At 38.8% G+C, this 18,055-nt stretch overlaps 1 protein-coding gene across 1 annotated transcript in view; it reads right to left on the bottom strand.

The window, feature by feature from the left end:
* Positions 1–647: 647 nt before the first annotated feature.
* LOC309707546 (plexin-A2-like) overlaps positions 648–18,055 on the bottom strand; it is a 91,097-nt gene continuing 73,689 nt past the window's right edge. Inside the window, exons 20-32 of the mRNA XM_082534922.1 lie at positions 17,530–17,764; positions 16,011–16,153; positions 14,379–14,647; positions 12,688–12,754; positions 12,165–12,311; positions 11,170–11,329; positions 10,250–10,353; positions 7,825–7,921; positions 6,891–7,090; positions 6,442–6,611; positions 5,346–5,558; positions 4,012–4,162; positions 648–3,083 (exon numbers count right to left, since the gene is read on the bottom strand). Coding sequence (XP_082391048.1) covers positions 2,988–3,083; positions 4,012–4,162; positions 5,346–5,558; positions 6,442–6,611; positions 6,891–7,090; positions 7,825–7,921; positions 10,250–10,353; positions 11,170–11,329; positions 12,165–12,311; positions 12,688–12,754; positions 14,379–14,647; positions 16,011–16,153; positions 17,530–17,764 — 2,052 coding nt within the window. The 3' untranslated portion in view covers positions 648–2,987. The remainder of the gene's footprint in view (positions 3,084–4,011; positions 4,163–5,345; positions 5,559–6,441; positions 6,612–6,890; positions 7,091–7,824; positions 7,922–10,249; positions 10,354–11,169; positions 11,330–12,164; positions 12,312–12,687; positions 12,755–14,378; positions 14,648–16,010; positions 16,154–17,529; positions 17,765–18,055) is intronic.

Consider the following 18,055-nt stretch of genomic DNA (forward strand, 5'->3'; position numbering starts at 1 on the left):
GTTATAGGCTTATAAATAATACGATATTTAAAATAATAACATTGTGCTAGTGTTGAAATAGGTACTCTTTTACTAAATAATGGCTTTCATTAAGAAGCAAATCTAGTAAAACACGTATTAAAAAACCCTATTTAAAAATATTTTGAGACTTTGCTGAAGGGCTAATATTATCTGCTTGTGGGTCAAACACTAAAAAGGATGAATGATGTATGTTCTCGTGGGATTTGAGTTTATCCCTGTGACATCACCGTCTTGCAAAGCCTTCCCATGAAAAGTCAATAAGTTTAATTATTAAAGTGGAATGCTAATGGTCCACTAATACCATAAAAATAGATTATCCAGTTATGTGTGGCAGAGTTTTGATTGGGTTAAAAATGACTTCACCTCTACCATCAGCAGTATTTTGTCAGAGAAAAAAAAGCACTGTGCAAATTAAGTAAGTCACATTATGATGATTCTGATGTTTCATGTGGTTAAAAATGCAGAACTGTAAACTATGTATAATGAAGTACGATGAAAGGCAAAGAAGTTTAGTTAAATGTTCTTAAATAAAGACAATATTTGACCTATTACAGCCAGGACTTGGGATGTAGTACCCTTTTAATACAGAGAAAATGAATAATCATGTTCAGCCTGATTATTTTAAAAAGAAATGTCACCACAAATTAGACAAAAATGCAAAAATCATTTTCATTAGCTGCGCATTTAATGTATAACAACAGTACAAAGTGAATCTTTTGCTTGCAAAATAGGAGTGTTTTTTATGTACAGTATTTATACAGTAATATATAGTTTAAAAAAACATTACAGCTTAAACATCTGACAGTTTATTGCACAACACATTTATAAATTATCATCATCAAACCACACATGAAACTGATGAATTCTGTCATATTTCAACATTTAACAGGAAATGTACTTATTATTTATCGTAGTTCATCTTGTTCTTGTAGATAACATGATTCAAGGTCTTGTGGGGGATAAATGAACTCCATTGGTACGGAAATGTTAAGAAGATAGCAGTAATACTTCCAGAGACTTTATAAGAAGCCTCAAGCATAAAAAGGCATTTGTTTCCTCATTGTAAATTGGTGAAACAACCAATCAGAACTAAAACTGTGAAGTAGTCGTGATGTCGCAGATTTTTTTTTCTTTTTTTTTCTTTTTTTTTTACAGTTATGCTGAAGTTTAGATAATTATTTTAAAGTTTAGATATGGCACTATAACTACAGGAGCAGGGGGGGACAACGAGCAATCAGGTAAAGTGTACACTGGAATGCAAAATAAAACTGGAATAAAACGTGAATTCTACGTTAAAGCACGAAAACAGTAAGGATATAAAGCGTCACTAGTGCTGTGAAGCAACAAACAGACTTTACAAGAACCCACTGCTGGACCAGTCACATATACCGTTAATCATATATCCACTCTGTTTAAGAAATATAAGAGCACCTGCTTTACACTGAGCTGAATCCCGATCCAGATCGCCTGTTTTGAAGGTGAAAAAATCAGACTTCAGCTTTTAACCTGCATTTAGTTTCCACATTATGCTCAAAGTGGATTCATTTGGTAAATCAAAAAAGCATCAAGGCCTTTATCTAATCTAGTTTGACCAGATTACTTGACAGGAGCTGCAGGTGTTCTTGGTATCTTGTACACCGAGTGCATTTCAAGTATCACGCTAAATGTAAACAATGACTGATGAGACTGGAAGGGTGGGTGCTGTTGGCCAGGTTAGGCTAATCTGATCCACTTTCAGGCTTATAGCATCATTAATCATGCTTTCTACTGCAGTTCAATTTGGTCCCCACTTATCTCTGAATGGCTGAATTACTGGTCTATTGATCATCACTGTAAAAAAAAATGTCCTATCTCAAATGGGATCTTTTCCGTACAATGGCATGTATTATTAATAGCTTCTACAGGAGCGTTTAATATGAATGAAACATGAGATATATTATATTTGGCACGAAGAGCCAGGGATTGGGTCTGAAAATATCTACACATATTTCAAATTGGAAAGTAATGATGTCTTGGTGTTGGATTATTAAACAGCCAGACCCTAAACCTATAAGCGACAAATCTGTTGTATACTTCTTTCAAAACCCAGTAGTTCAGACAATCATCATTAAATGAAAAAAAATATATGATGTCTTATGATGTCACATATGATGGAAATCCTCAAGCAGCAAAATAAAAAGTAATTTTGCTGAAATCCTAAGTGTTCTCTCTCTTAAGCCTTTAAAAACCCAGAAAAAAGACTTGGTGCAAGATGCACATCTCTGCTCCGAATGGCAACAAATGGCGATGTCACTCCAAGTTTGTGATATGTAGTGCGAATAAGTGTCCTTCATGTTTGACATATAAAAAGAACTTTGAGTCTTGTCCCATTAAATTGGCTCCTGTCTTTGAGCTCCTCCAGTGACTTTTCAAGTTGAGTCATTCTTTATTAAGTGGTGTTCTCTTCAGAGCCATGCCACACACACACTTAGTATAACCACCGACTACAAAGGCAAACCATTACCCAGCGGACAAGAATTGGCGGAAAATTCAGCAGCCGTGATGGCCTAAATCCTCCTTCTCTCTCCCTCTATAGTAGTGTTTTAGAAGTTGGATGTTTGCCTTTTGGAATTTCTTCTGAAAAATGACATTGGATTCAAAAGTCTTGCTTTGGGACGTTCTGCTGTTTGATGTGTGCTGTGGTTTGCGTATGTACATTTGTACCCGTGTATTTATCCACGTGTAACTGTCAGTTTGTATACAGTAGGTCCATTAAAACTGCAGTCTCTCTGTGCACAACAGTTTGTGTGTATGTGTGATTTAATATATCCGCACATGCATACCAGAAGTCGGTTGATTTCCACATCTGAGAGGCATATGTGTTTATAATTCCCCTGTTATGGTATATTTTGGTGTCTGTGTATCATGTGTGCATACAGAATGTGTTTATGTGTGTATATGGAAGTATTTAGGATCGTGTGTGTTTCTCAGCTCTCTGTGGACAAAGCTGAGATGATCTGCTCCACTTTATACGCCAGCTTCTGCTTTTGGGCCTGTTCATCCTGCTCCAGTGCCTCAATGATCTAAAACACACAGAGATATAGGCCATAAGGACACAAAGCATGTCACCGGTCAGCTGTAGTAAATTAGCACGCACGCGTTATGTCATGGGGTCAGATTTTGTTTTAGATTTTATTTAATTTTTGTTTATGATTGTGTTGTTTCCGTCTTTGTTCTGAATGCATTACTTATGTTTGACCGCGGACTCAACGCTAATAAGTTTCACTCAATCCTTGTTACCTTACTATGTATATATAGTTTGTCGCATAAATTAGTTTTGCACTTTTAGCTGACAACAGAAACAATTTGAAGACACACTTCGTGTTCCTGGAAATTGTTAGCGGCATTCTCAGTAATTCTTTTATTGGTTAATTGAAAATCACCCAGCATATTATCACAAAATGAATTCATTAAATTCGACACAGTCTGTTTTGTTTTTTGCCCGTTTGATTTCTGCAATCAGCCATGACCTTTACGAGGGCTCAAAATTAAAACCGTGTTTTGGTAAGTTGTTAGCAAACAGTTGCCTGTCCGCACACCCAGCATTCACAGAACAAGACTGGCGTGTATTAAGAGATGTATTTGTGTCCAGCTGACCAATTTAACTCCAGTAATTACTCTACTTTTGTCTCCATTTTTGAGGGAATTATCTGCCCCTTTAGCTGCTAAAATAAATGACAATAAAAGAAAGTATTGGCTAAAAGAAGTCAGATTCCTAAAATCAAACAATGGCAGGAGAGACGTTAAAGTGTCCCAAACTGCAGAAAATTGAAGAGTTGGCTTATAACTCTCTGGAAGTTCAATGCAATGGAATCAAGACACTGCTATTTATAAATAAATAAATGATTAATTATGGCTGCTTTGACTTCCAAAATTGATAACTTCAATTGGTAATACTGCAAAAACATGTGGTGCACATTACTGGTTTAAAGTGTATTGACTGGGCCTCACCTCTTGGCTGTATTTGCTGACATATGCGTAGATCTCATGGAGGGCACTGAGCACATTGAACTCACTGGAGTGAAGGCGAGCCTGTTCAGCCAGATAGGCATTCATATCCTGATCACTGATGGCAGGCAGGCGGTTGATGTCAGCATAGTACCTGAGAGGAGACGCACGCACACACACACACACACACACACGCACTGTCAGTGTAGAGGGCACAGTGATGCATACCATAGCTTTTCTTCTCACATGGAATCGGTCTGTTTTGAAAAGAATATGCTTCGACACGGGAACCTGTAAATCAGAGGTGTTGCAGCATAGAAAACAAGGAAAGCGTTACTCATGCGTTTAGTCATGTAGTAATGCAGACAATGTATTCAAAAATAAACGAACACGCTTTTTATTTCCATATGCAGATACACAAACTGAGCCTCAGCAAGAGCCTTAGGAAGATTATGTTCATCATTAAAGGTTTCAACAAAAACCCATCTGGACTCATAACTCTGAGCAATCGCATGTGTATATAAAGAATGCCCTGCCTTGCTGCATGCATCGAAGAAGTTTAATTTTACATGCAGTGCACAACTCATTTCATTGTTTCTACATATTTTTATTGCAACTACTGAATTAAAAAATGTCGGCGAATGATGAAGACCTGACCTTGATCTTTTACTAATATGATAATTAACAAATGAGTGAGATTATTATTATTACTTAAAGAACAATTATTTCATTTAAAGACGGATTTTTTGTCATGCTCGTAAAGGCACCATTGAAGATCTAGCTAGACTTTCTAATGGGTCCCTAGAGTTGCATTAACAAAGGTTGCAACACTATTGCTTTATATGGCAAAGGTGTAAAAGATATGGAACTGTGGTGTGATAAAACTTACAGAGTCATGAAAGGCGCTCTGTGTATGTGAGAGTAAATTAATAAATGTGGTGGTTCTGACAAAACATAGTATTGCTGATGAAACCAATGGCAACCAACGTTCTGGTGAGGAGCTGGATGTCTGTCAATGCTCCCAAGTTAGCGCCTGATCAATACAGGATAGTGATAAAGATATTGATGATTTAAAAATCCAATATTCCAATACATCACAGTTTTAGAGTGGCCGACAAGTGGACAAAGAATGCAATGTCAACATTCTTAACATGGTTGAAGGGTGTTTCTTCCATATCTTATTTACTTTTTAAAATTCACACTGATAAATTCCAGTTTATAATATGCAGCATCTTACCTGAAAACATTTAGGCCTAAAAGCTGCCTATAAATATACTTATCTACCGTATACAAAACATAATTTTAACATAATTATAAAAAAGCCTGCACATACACACCTTTCTACCCAGCTTTTGTAATGTGGTATGTCCTTGGCGTAGAGTAGTTTGGTGGAGGGAGAGTCTTTTCCCAGACGATGTTCGGATGTTGAGCAAGAGTCCATGAAGGTTTGGGCCACCACAGACAAACAGGCGTCTGTGATGCTACTTTTATGGATGTCAAACACAAACTGGGGATTCTTGATCACATTTACCCAGAAGCGGAGGGGAAGGCTGGGGGGGGGGAGAATCAAATGAGCACTTTTCAGAGAAAACTGATAACACTGCTGGCTTCATTAATCTGTTAAAGTGACTGCATTTTGTCATCCAGAAGTATGTCACTTTTACGTTCCTAATGGCTTCATTCAGACATATCAATGGTAGCCACACAGAATGGAGAAAAAGCAAGTGCTTTTTAAAGCTCCGTGTGCTTATCCATTAATGTGACTGCATGCATTCAGACTGGTCTTCTGTTAAAAGTGATTAAGAGTAAATATTACTAGCTCACACCTAGAAAGCCTGTCATCACAGCTTTTACTGAAAAGTGACCTGGGTACTAATTTAGCGTTGCAGCCGCCCCATTCAGATGCTGTCAAATTAATGGAGGAAAGTGAATGAGAGCGGCTATTGAGAATAGCGGCTATACAGAAACGTAAAAAAAATATATATTTTAGGCTGTGCAAGGCTATTTTGCAAAAGGAAATCATGAAATGTCCTTTTAATCATCCTTTTAGTGACTTTTTCTTTTCAAAACATGGAGATTAGAAGACTACTGAAAGATAATTTGGAATTACAGATTGTTCCCAGAAATAGGAGTTGCTTCCTTGAGAGCCATTGACCCATACAAGATAAAACCAGATGACCTACAAAATTTAACAACTCTATACTCTACTATACAATCAAAACAATACTATACAATTCTAAAAAACAAAACAGAAAAAAAATATTTGATAAGATAATCTTAACAGTTGTGTAAGACTGTGGCTAGAACATGAAAATATATTACGATTGTTACAGAAAGCTATTTCTGTAACAAGCTAAAAGTGCTGCTGAAAAGTTTATTATCTTAGGCTGTAAGTAGACAACAGCACTATGAGAAATCAAAAATCTTTCTCACCAGTTGCTCTTCCATGTGTGGCGGACGTCCATGTCATGGATGCCATGTCTGTCAGCCTGCTCATCCAGGAAGTCAAACATGTATTTAATTGCGAGAGGCAGAGCAGTGCCTCGACACACAGTGCTGAACAGGGTCTCAAATAAATCGTCCACAAACTTCTGCAGCGTTCCCTGAAAAGTAACAGAATGGAGATTTGCTCTGTTTTTTGTGAATATTTTGTTTGTTGTTTTTACAAATGATGACGTTTCCTACCACAGACATCTACATTAAGTTAATTAGTTAATTTCTCTAGGAATGGATGTGTCACTTTTCCTGTGGTGCAAAGGACTTTGAGTGGTCATGAAAACTTCAAAATCACCAAATAAAGGCCTCCGAGTACAAATGTTTTCTCCATGTTTGTTTTTTTCTATTCACCGTTACCACAGTTTGCAGCATGTGTTATGTGGTACCTTTGTTGCTAGTAGCCGTGTCAGGTAAATCTCAGACACCATCTTGCTGCCTCGCTCGCCCTCTTTCTGGTCCCCGTGGTCATGGTTCTTGACTAAGTGCCAAACTTTGACACCACTCTCCAGGTCGGGGGTCAGCATAGGCACACGGGAGTGGGGGCTGTCAGGGCTGGTGGGGGTGGAACGGAACGATACATCCACACCTAGATGGTTAAAGAATAGATGATAAAGAAAAATGCACAATTCCTAAAATATTTCAGTTTGTAAATGTACATTATATATCTGATAATCACTCTATTAGACTGGAGCACAAACAAAGAGAACGTCACATTGATTTCTCAGGTCTAAATAAGTGGTTGACAGTCTTCGTTGTAATCTGGAAGTGAGCAGGTGGGCTGTGTGTGTTTTGACTGTATAATCAGGTGCTGTCATTATTTCATCGGTCATCATAATAATGATGCAGACATACACTCATTCATTAAAGAGATGGTTTCTATGGTTCTCGCTTTCTGCCACTAAGTGTTTTGTGTTTTCAGCTTTTCGACTTACAGTGTGGCATCGCTTGAAGTTCTTGTGTTTTTAAAAGGAATATATTAAACCCAACGACAAACATTTATGTAAAGTGCATGATTTTATTGACGTTAAGATCAGGTCAGCTTGTGTTATACCTACTGTATAGAAACGTGAAGTGAAAAGACAGTTCCATGTCAGCTTATATATAAAACCTAATAAACAACATACTTGATTTGCTTTTGTAAATGCAGAATATTTCTTGAATATTTTTTCTAGACTATCATGCTTCCTTTATTTAACATGCCTTCTAACAGTGTCAACTAATGTGCTTTACAGCAGATTGATAAGTGACAGAAACAGATGGTGCATCACTACTGTGAGGTGGATGAATATTAAGTATTTGAATTTCCTAAGCAGTACTAACCATATCTGCTGATACTGCGTGGGAAGCTGGCTGAAGAAGGAATGTTGAAAGAGGACATCTGTTTGGGCACCAAGGCCACCACACAGCGATCAGATACCTGAAAAACAAAGGTAGAGCCTTGTGAATTTTTTGCTAGCAGCTGTTGGTCAAAAGTAATCATGGCAGGAATTCCAAATATTTTTTGAGCTTCAAACCAAGAGCCAAGGATTTTCAGAATTATGACGGAAAGGTTTTGAATGTCCTCTGTGGGCTTTGTAAATTTATAAAAGACAGGCTTTTAGTTCAACTGCAGTCTCCTGTAAAAATCCACTATCATCAGATAGATGAAAATAAAAGGCAGCACAGCATCTACTGGAACAGCTTTATATTACTGTACCAAATATAAATTGCAGGAGAACTCAACACACTGCAGATGCTACAAACACCCAAATAAAGAAATACTCTGCAAGTAGCCCAAACAATGACCAAACTAAAAAATTGATGGATTCAGCAAAGACATGCATTGTGTTGTAAACCAAAGTAATTCCAACCATGATGTTTCTGCAGCCCCAGGAAACACTTTTACCGTTGCTACACTGTGCCTTTCTATATCATATATTTGGAGGTGTAGTATTTGCAGCCCTTTCTGTATTTGTAGTTGAGTTCAGGTCCTTTCTTATTTAAGTAGGTGATGATCATAACTAAATGCATGAAAGGTTTTTTTCTAAACTCTCACATCAATACTTAACTCAACATTGCCCTCCAGTGATGCTCATGGTAACTTAGCTTAATCTTTTGCAGCATGTAAGTAAAGTGAAATATTTATGTAATAGACTGCTAAATGTTTTCACATAACAATACAGGCACTTTTTTCTAGTGTCGGTCCTAGATCCTGTCTGTGGAACAGCACTGGGGAAATGCTGAATATTGTAGCTCTGCTCTATGAGCTATGATGAAGACCGGTTATCCGCAGTATGAGAGAAATTCCACATTCAGACTTAGCTTTGCACTATTCTGCAAAAGCTGCATTATAGCGAATACCAAATTCAGCTTAGCGACAAAACATGCATTTCCTAGCTAGTCGAAAGATTAAAAATGAAAGAGCTAAATTGTTTATCTCCTCTAGAGATAAGACAGAATGCATTCTCTCCTCTCAAAACATACTTTTAGTGCAGAAAATGTGGCTTTTCTTTGTCTTTACTGGTCTCTGTGTTTTTAGAAAAGTATGTTTTCTCTGTGCATGGTACAGTTGGCCCAAAGCTGACAGTGTAGATGAACATTTGACTGACAAAGGAACAGGATGACTCATCTGAGGTTAGTGACCTGTGTAGTCGCATTTATGAGCTGGGAAGGAAAAAAAAGTGTTGTAAAGAGACGGGCACACAAGTGCATGTTTGGTTGACTAAGTGTGTTTGTGACCACGAGGTTGGAAAAAAATGTAGGCAGTGATGAGGTGAGTGAGATGAATGTAAATGAGTAATACTTTGCCCTTCATCAACAATATCTAGTGAGCAACTGAGTAATCCGTCTGAAAAATTCAGACTTTCCAGGTATAAAATTGCAATCGTTTTTTACAAGCTTTGAGGTAATTAGAGCTGAAGTAAAGCGTCAGTCGACAGACGTTAATTTTAAAAATGTTTGAGTCACTAAAATGTCAAACATTTCCGCCGTCTTTTTTCACATGTGAGGGGTTTTTTTTGCTTTTGCTTTTATTGCACTTAGTATTGGTTCAGGCTGGATATAAAGTCAATCTCCAAACCCAATATCCCAGCAAATAAGCTGATAACAGTTGATCTCAGTGACAGCCGACACCAGCTGATTGCGCGAATGATACCCGGCTACTCATCCATTATTTTATAAGGTAGGATTTTTTTTGTTGCTATCCTTCTGTAAGCTGCTTTACAACCCACCCCCACCCCACATCCTTCTATTCATGCAGCATTTGCCAAAATCATTGTAATATATGTTGACATGATATGCATTGATGCTTTTTTATGTTTTCTTACTGCTTCTCTCCCTGTCCCAGGCTTGTATGCTTTGGGGAACACTAGGACATACACATGCCTCACTCTGTATTATAAACCAAGCTGCCTCCCACTTTGGTGGTCTGCTTAAGCTGCAAAAATTCCCATCTATCTCTGTGCTAAATTGCTGACCCTCTTCCCCTTTACCAATCCATATATTTACACATCACTTAACTTTGGAGAGTGGAGTCTGAACGCCAAAGTCTAACTATATTCTGCTGTTGTAATAAGTCATTCATTTCAGATGTGGGTTATCTGATTGGAATCCGTTTTATATACTCTACCGTTGGTCGGAGAAACAAGCAAGTTTTAGCATATCACCTTGATTATAAGACACTGTAATGGGCGCAAATAACTGAATTATTCATAAACTCAAAAATCAGTTTTTACTTGTAGTCGTGGTATGATTGTTATTAACAGACCTGGTAGTGCATGAGGGTGTTGAGTCTCTTCCAGTCGCTCTCTATCTTTGTTGTGATGTCCTCATCCTGCAGAACCACACGAGCTGTTCTGCCCTGCCGCCACTCTGTAGGAAAATACAATCAATAATAAATGTGTGACATATGGCACTTTGAGGAATGTTGGTATCCCAAGTTTTTGACAGTTACATATTGTCAAATGTCGATCATTTGTCTGCCCCTTGGCGCTGCAGTTGAGGTCATGTTATCCTTTCGCACTATATTTTATTCTTTGAAACTCTGCAAGTTGTCAAGTGTAGCAACCAAAGTGTCACCAAGACAGCTTCCTGTGCATTTCTACTTGACAATTAAAGTGATTGTGATTCTGTGAACAAAATAAAAATGACAGTGTCTTCACAGAGCTTTAAGCTGCCCAAAGCAACAAAGAGAAACTGATCCTCTCCAAATCCCTAGCCTGGAAAAGCCCCTTAAGGTATAACACTACAAGCCCAAAGCACGATCAGCCACTACCTACAAGTTATCTTATTTACTGCCTTTGAAGGTGCATGTCAGTTGGATTTGTGCCGAGTCATTCGGTATTGGATGACATGTTGTGGGCGTAAGCCTAGGTGTAGGTGCACTGTCAGAACAGTTTAACGTCAGTGTTAGAGTGTTGTTCTGATTAGGGCTGTAAACAGGTAAGGGGGGGTGGGGGGGGAGTCTTGACGAAACTGATGTGGAGCCCTTTCTAGATGTCATATTTGGTATTTGGTATATTGTCATTTGGCACGCTCGATTTCTGCTCTGTTTTCCCCAGCTGTCATTATTCCACATGTGATGTGCCACAGAAATAGTGCAATCTTAGTTTTGCCCCAAAATATATAACACAATTACTGTACTGAAATTATTCCTTCACAATGGGATTGCACTCTGTGCAGCCTCACCTAGATCCATGTCTGTAGCCCGTGGCCGCTGTGAGTACGGCATGTTCTTGTACACTGCATCCAGGATCTTCTCCTTTACCTGGGTAATGGTGTCACAGTTGAGCACCTTGACAGGGATTTCTGGGCTGTTCTCATTGTCGGGGTTCACACAGCTCAGCGTCTGGAGATCCAGGATAGAGAGAAGGGGGAAGAAAAGGAAGGAGGCAGAGAGAAATGTGTTGATTGATACGGAAGTCCTTTCATTACCTGCTCTTCACCAAACTGTCCTGGTGGAGAGCATCTTGGCCAGAAATGTAATTTCACACCTCCAGGATGTGCTTGTGCAGCTCTGGCAGGGGCATTAAACAAGTAATGAGACACAGACTCTCAGAATCTCCGACATGGCGATCAGAGAGGTGTCATTCTGTCGCTGGCTGGCTCTGCCATGCAGCTAAAGCCTGAGGGGGAACCTATTCTGATGGGGCGCTGGAGGAACCCAGCTGGCTTCATTTCAAAAGAAATGTAAAAGAAAGAGACATGTTGCATTATCCAGGTAGTCTTACCTCGTGAATGTACTGGTTTAGCACATGACGGTTAAGCTTATATAGACTCAGTCTAATATTTGTAATTGTAAAGGTAGCTAATATAATACTTTTTTTTTCACTAATTTGGGTGAACGATGTCCAGTGGAAACAGTATTTGATTAAAAAGGATATTTGTTGTATGGGGTTTTGAGGCAAGTGTGTGAACTGCTTTAAAAATGGAATTTCGAAAATGTTTTGTCGAATTTTAAGCTTAACGAAATGGGCATCTGGCTATGCAAGAATGTTTATTTCATTTTATCAAAGGTATGCAAACATTCAAAGCAATCATCAAATTATAACCACAGCCTTGGCATATTCAACATTTCTGGGGATCTGTCAAGGCACTTTGCCAAGAGATGTACAAAAATTAAAGCAGACAAAAGGTAGAGAGTTTTTTGTTTCTCTTTCTCTATCCATGTCTTTGTGACTCACCAGCGTCTTGTATTCAATCTGCTGGCGGATGAGTTTGTCTTCACTCAGGGAATAGCGTGCCTCTCCTGTGATGGAGTCTATGGGTCCTTTCTCCATTTGCTGTTTGATGGCACAGAACAGCATGAAGAGAGGCTCGCCAGCACACTCCTTTGTTTTGGAAAAGAACCCAGGGATTAGGTTGAAAGGTGGGAGAAAGGAAAAGAAGACATAAAAAAAGTAGTGAAGGGAAGGATGGAAATCAGTATTCATCAGCAGAGGTGATGAGACTGAGTAACTGGAGCATGACACATCAAACATAATAAAATTGAGCTTTTATACAAAGCTGGAGACATGTTTGACCTCGCAGGTAACCATTATCCTTCCAGGGTGTTGTTAGAACACATCGATATTAGGCATTTAAAATCACAGCCGCAACACAAACATGCACAGCAGTCTATTTCAGAATCAATGCAAATAACTTTAAGCGAAACCATAGTAGCTCTCACCATCTTAGCAGTGAGATGTGAGAAGGATTTCGTTTTACCTTGAGAAATTTGTGGAGCAAGAAAGCAAACCAGTTTGTCAGCATCTTCTCTGCCACTGACTCTGTTCTGTAAGACAAAGACAGAGTGTACTCATTTATTAGCAAAGGCACCCCTCTGAGAGCTGGAGTGGTCTGAGTATTCTTTATAATTTAAGACGTAGACGAGCCTGGCATTGTTGAAACCAAAGAAAAATTTAACAAGGAGAGTTCTGATGATATAGCCGCTTGATCTCGAAGGACTCCAGCAGACTTTGGGTTAAGTGCTGCTAGTGCCCAGCATTTTTGGGTCATGACATAATTGCTTAGAGACAGGTTTGAAGGCCACTTTGAGTCACTCTGTTTCTTCCTTGCAGTGTCTGCACTTAGCTACTTTATATGAGTCCACATGGGTAAAAAATTTATGATTTACTGTCATATATTCTAACTAAATATGTAAAAAAAAATATTTCTGTGGCAATTTTTAAATCCGATCCAAGGCCTACAGCATTTTAGCTACAAATTCCGTGTCCTAAACCTGTCGCACTTTTCTTTTGTTCTTACCCAGATTTCAATCTTAACCTGCACTGAATCAACTGTTGACGGCGTCCCATTAAACTTTAGAGTGCTTCCGCAAGAGCTGCATGTTTGGGCTAACAAGTTCTTGTTGTACTAGCTCCCATGTGAACTCATCCTTATATTTAATGAGTGTGCGTCAGATTGTGAGAGCAACCCCCCCACCCCCCACCCCTTTTTTTAAGACCTCATGAAACATTCAGTAGGCCGGTCTCAGCACTGGGAAAACAATCGGCAGATAACCAGAGGTGGAGGAAAAAGGGAGAGAGGCGAGAGAAGGGAGGAAGAGGAGAGGTGATGGGGAAAGAAATGTGAGCTACAGCTGAATGTTTCATGAGTGGCACACAGAAGATAAGTCAGACTGACAACAACTCTGCTGCCGCTGCACTCACTCTTCCCCATTAGGTTCTCCTCCTCTGCCAGTCCCTCCCACTCTCTATCACTTTTAACACTCCTGTCTTTCACCTGTCTGCTCAGGCATCCTGTTTCTCAGACTCATAGCGGATGTTTCACACTGCTGCACAAAACAAAGCTGTACAAAGGTGGGCTTCCCGTTACTGGCCTAGTTATTCAACCATCAGAAGTGCAGCAACTGGGCCGGAAAGAACAATGCACAAAGGAATTATCTATGCCAAAAGATAAGCAGCATTGATCAGAATTGGTCGGGTTTGTGACCGAAAAAATCTCTAGTTTTAATCCTCTCACCACAGAGAAAAAAGGGAGTCCAGTGTTGCGAAACTGAATGATGTACCCGACATGACCTCCCAACCGAAATTTAATGGGCTTTTCAAATTTCTGACTTTCTTGCATGTCTAGCTTTTAGGGACTTTCTTTAAACATTTTGGAGAACAACTGATTTCTTCTTTTCTGCAAGCACAGCTGAGATCTGATTAGAGATCTAAATTCTGCTTTGTCCACAAAAGCCACAGGACTGTGGCTCAGTAGGACCACTCTCTCTGATATCAATTTAAATAAATGAATTCATGTTCTGTTCTGTCCTGCAGTTTTACCTTAAATTTATGCGTCTTACATTTTACCAAAGAACTGGAAATGAAAGTTTTCAGCTGACAAAAAATAACTCGGTATGTTACACAGCTTTTTGTTAATTGGGTTTTAGCACTGTGAATGATTCTGCTTACCTGCGGAGGAGTAGTTTGGGGTGGTTCTTGCTCTCCAGATTGCGTTCTATAAGATCTGAGAGCAGATGTTTCAGGATGTCTGTGGCGTACTCCAGCCGTCCCTGCAGAGCGGTCATGATGAGCGAGGCAACGTAGCCGCGGTCACGCATGGAGAAGGAGCGCTGCAGCTCCAGTGTGCGTATGAATGTCAGCAGGAAAACCTTATTATTCACCAGCTGAGCAAATTGCTTCAAGGCTTTCTCCACATTCGCCTGTCCGCTCCCTGGCACCTGCACGCATCATGCATTTTTGCACACACAGAAAGGTGAGTGCGCTCATTAGATGGTACACACTCATGGATGAGTTATAACAGAAATACAGACCAGAGTAGAAATTCTCCCCTTCAAAGGGTCGGTACAAACCAGAATTACTGGTGTTGCTAAAGCCTTTGCCTAGAAGTGAGTGAAGGTTATGCAAATGCGTAGAGAACTGCCCCACCCTTAAAAGTGTAGATTTAAAGGAATATATAAAAAATAATAAAAACCTTTTTTACACTAAATAAAGAACCTTTGTTATGTGTCAAGTGCAATCAGAGGATTTCTAAAGAGTTAATTGGTTCTTAAGAAGTGCTATAATTTGTACCCTAATAATATCTTGATTAAACTATCTTTAATTGGTAACATCAGCCTTGACCTTTACATTCCAAGCTTCTTCTTCTTCTTTTTTTTTTTTTACACAAAAAAATTAAAAGCCAAATACTTTTTTTTCTCCAGATTTTCTTAAAAACTGAATAGAGAATGCCTCAAAAATTAAATAATTTGCCTATCCTTTGAGACAATAATGAAAACACTTCTTTCAAATACATTTTAAGAAACAGAAATGACTTCAAACCCAGTAGAAGGCTCAGAGATTAATGGAAGCAAAAAATTCCCAGTATGAGCTGCAGTCAAAAACTCAAATTAAAAACATTAATAAAATTTGGCTATAAGGACACTTCTTGTGAAGGTCTGCACCATTGACAGCTTTGCAGCTGTTTTACAGTAGATTTCCTCCTTGAAGTCCCTTTCTGTCCACTTATGTGCAGGGACCTCGAACTCGAAAGCAAAAATCTACTTCTCTGCAAAACTGACTCAACCTTTATGTCAAGGATAATTACTGGTGGTGAGTTTGGTCTCCACAGTGCCCAAGCTAGAAGAAGGCGCCCCAGGTTAGGAGTGGCACCAGTCAATTGTAAAGCCACAGTCTCCACTCAAACTGCTTCCCATTCTCTTCCCGAAAATGGAAATCAAGTTGCATGGTTGGTGTTTTGACACAGTGGAGCAGATTCAGCAGGCATTACAAATGTGCAAGTTCAAGTGGTCTGAACAGCCCTACCAGTCAGGGATGTGAAAATAGCAGGAGCACTGGAAGTGACCTTGAAATAGAGTGCAGTCAAATTTTAATCAGGTATATTCTTTTGCTTTTTATGGGCAGCGGCCCAAAACTTTTTGACCTCAAACTGATGTGAATATTCTCACAGACAGTTTGACAGCTTTGGCCAAAAAGCCAGTAGCAATTATTTTTGGAGTATACTGAAGCTTTAAGGTCAAGACGTCAGAAAAATGGTTGACACTGCATTCAAGTGTTGCAGCCTCTTCTTCAAAGGTTCCTCACCTCCAGTTCTCTGAGGACAGGATGATCATCTATACCGGGGAAGAGAACTCTCATGGCATAAGTGCGATAATCCAAGTAGGGAATGCCGGCTCTGTCCAGATCACTGGTTAATTCATTGATGTCAGTCTGTAGTTCTGCAAAGGCTGCACATGACACATGTATAAAATGTTTTGCCCAACATTTTAGTAGTGTAAGACAGTAATTCCAAATAAAAAACTTTTACATTTGCATCTTTGAAATTTGATATCTATAGCTTGAATATTAACTATAATTTTGCTCATCTTTTAATTAAGCCACCTTATATAGTGCTGTGAAAAAGCATATGCCTAGTTTTTTGGGGTTTTCAGGTTTCAGTTTTCAGTTTTATTTGTCATATGCAAGTTAGCACAGGGTCAACATTGCAATGAAATGTGTTTGACAAGCAGCAGTCACTCAGCAGCATGGTACAGTAGAAGAAAATATAATAAAATATAATAAAATAAAAAAATAAATAGAAAAATAGTAAAGAGCAAAATATTAGAGAGACGTGGTAAAAGAGAAAAGATGACTAAATATATATGTATCTATAAATATAAATATATGTACACTAGTGATTAAATAAGAAAATCTTGAAAAGAAATATGACGGGGGGCAGATGGGATATTGTTTTATATGCATATTTGTCGTATTTACATGTTTCAGATCAGACAAGCTTTATTGTTAGCCTAAGATGATCCGAGTTAATACAAAATGCAGTTTTCAAATGAGTCATTTTTAAGGGCAAAAAGTTATCCACAGAATATTTTCCTAAAAGTTTTGGAGATCATCCGGATGTTTTCTGGCAGATATGTCTTTGTTCTTTTTGGTTGTCAGTGGTTTTCAACTTGGAGGTCTCCTATGAATGCCATTTTTGCTCAGTCTCTTTCTTATTTTTGAATCATTAATCAATGACCTCAACTGAGGCAAGAGAGGCCTGCAGGTCTTTACATGCTGTCTGGGTTCTTTTGTGACCTCTTGGACAAGTCATCAATGCGCTCTTCCATGTTCTCACTCTGGTTCAGTTGAGCCCCAAAGCCTAAGAAATGCTTTTGTAACCCTTTTTAGACTGATGTCAGTGACTCTGTTTCTCATTTTTCTTTCGATTGTGGCATGATGTGTTTCTTTTTGTGATCTTTTAGCACATTCAATTTGTCAGAAAGAGTCCTGTCAAGGCTGAGTGTAGCTAGTAAAATTGAAGTCAGCTTTTCACAAAATGTGGTTAATCACAGCTAATTCACGATTTAACAAAGAGGGAGGATTACGTTTTTCACATCTCAGGTTATCTGAGCTCTCATGTGATCTGAAACATGTGTGACAAATATGCAATAAAATAAGAAATCAGGAAGCGGGCAAATGCTTTTTCACAGCACTGTAAATCATTTTGTACACATAATTCTGACATAAGCTTTTAAAAGAATATAATGCAATTATACATTTCATGTTAATTTGGGAATATGATTGAGCGGATTTAAGATATTTTTATCTTTTAGTTCGTACTGACCCTCTTTGCACTCCAGAGCCACTCTGGATTCCAGATTGTCCATCTGCATCTGCAGGCGCTTCAAAGTGAGGTCATTCTCATGTGACTTCCGCCTGTAGGCCAGCAGAACTATTACAACGACGATGAGGAGCAGCCCTCCTCCAGCTGTGATACTGAGGATAGCAGGAAGGGTGAGCAGGCTGTCGGATCGGATGTGAACCTCTCCTGGAGAGATGTGGAGTCCGCCGACTTGAACCTGAATAATTGCACGATAAAATTGAAAGATTTAAAGATTTTCAATAAAATCTTTAAAACATGTTCAAAAAAAGGCAAAGCCAAAAAATAAATAAAATGATCACATCAAATGTTAAAGATTTGCCTGTATAGTTGCCTTTGAATAAACTAATATCCAGGCACACACACTTACTTTTCTTTTAATAGCTCTACTGTCAATACTTGCAAGAGTGCATGTCAATAATTGTAGAAGGCAATGTTCGCTACTTTGGAACCTACTAGACCATGAGTGACAAACAATGACAGAAAGCCA

Source organism: Aulonocara stuartgranti (genome assembly GCF_965226115.1).
Source record: "Aulonocara stuartgranti genome assembly, chromosome: 5".
NCBI lineage: Eukaryota > Metazoa > Chordata > Actinopteri > Cichliformes > Cichlidae > Aulonocara > Aulonocara stuartgranti.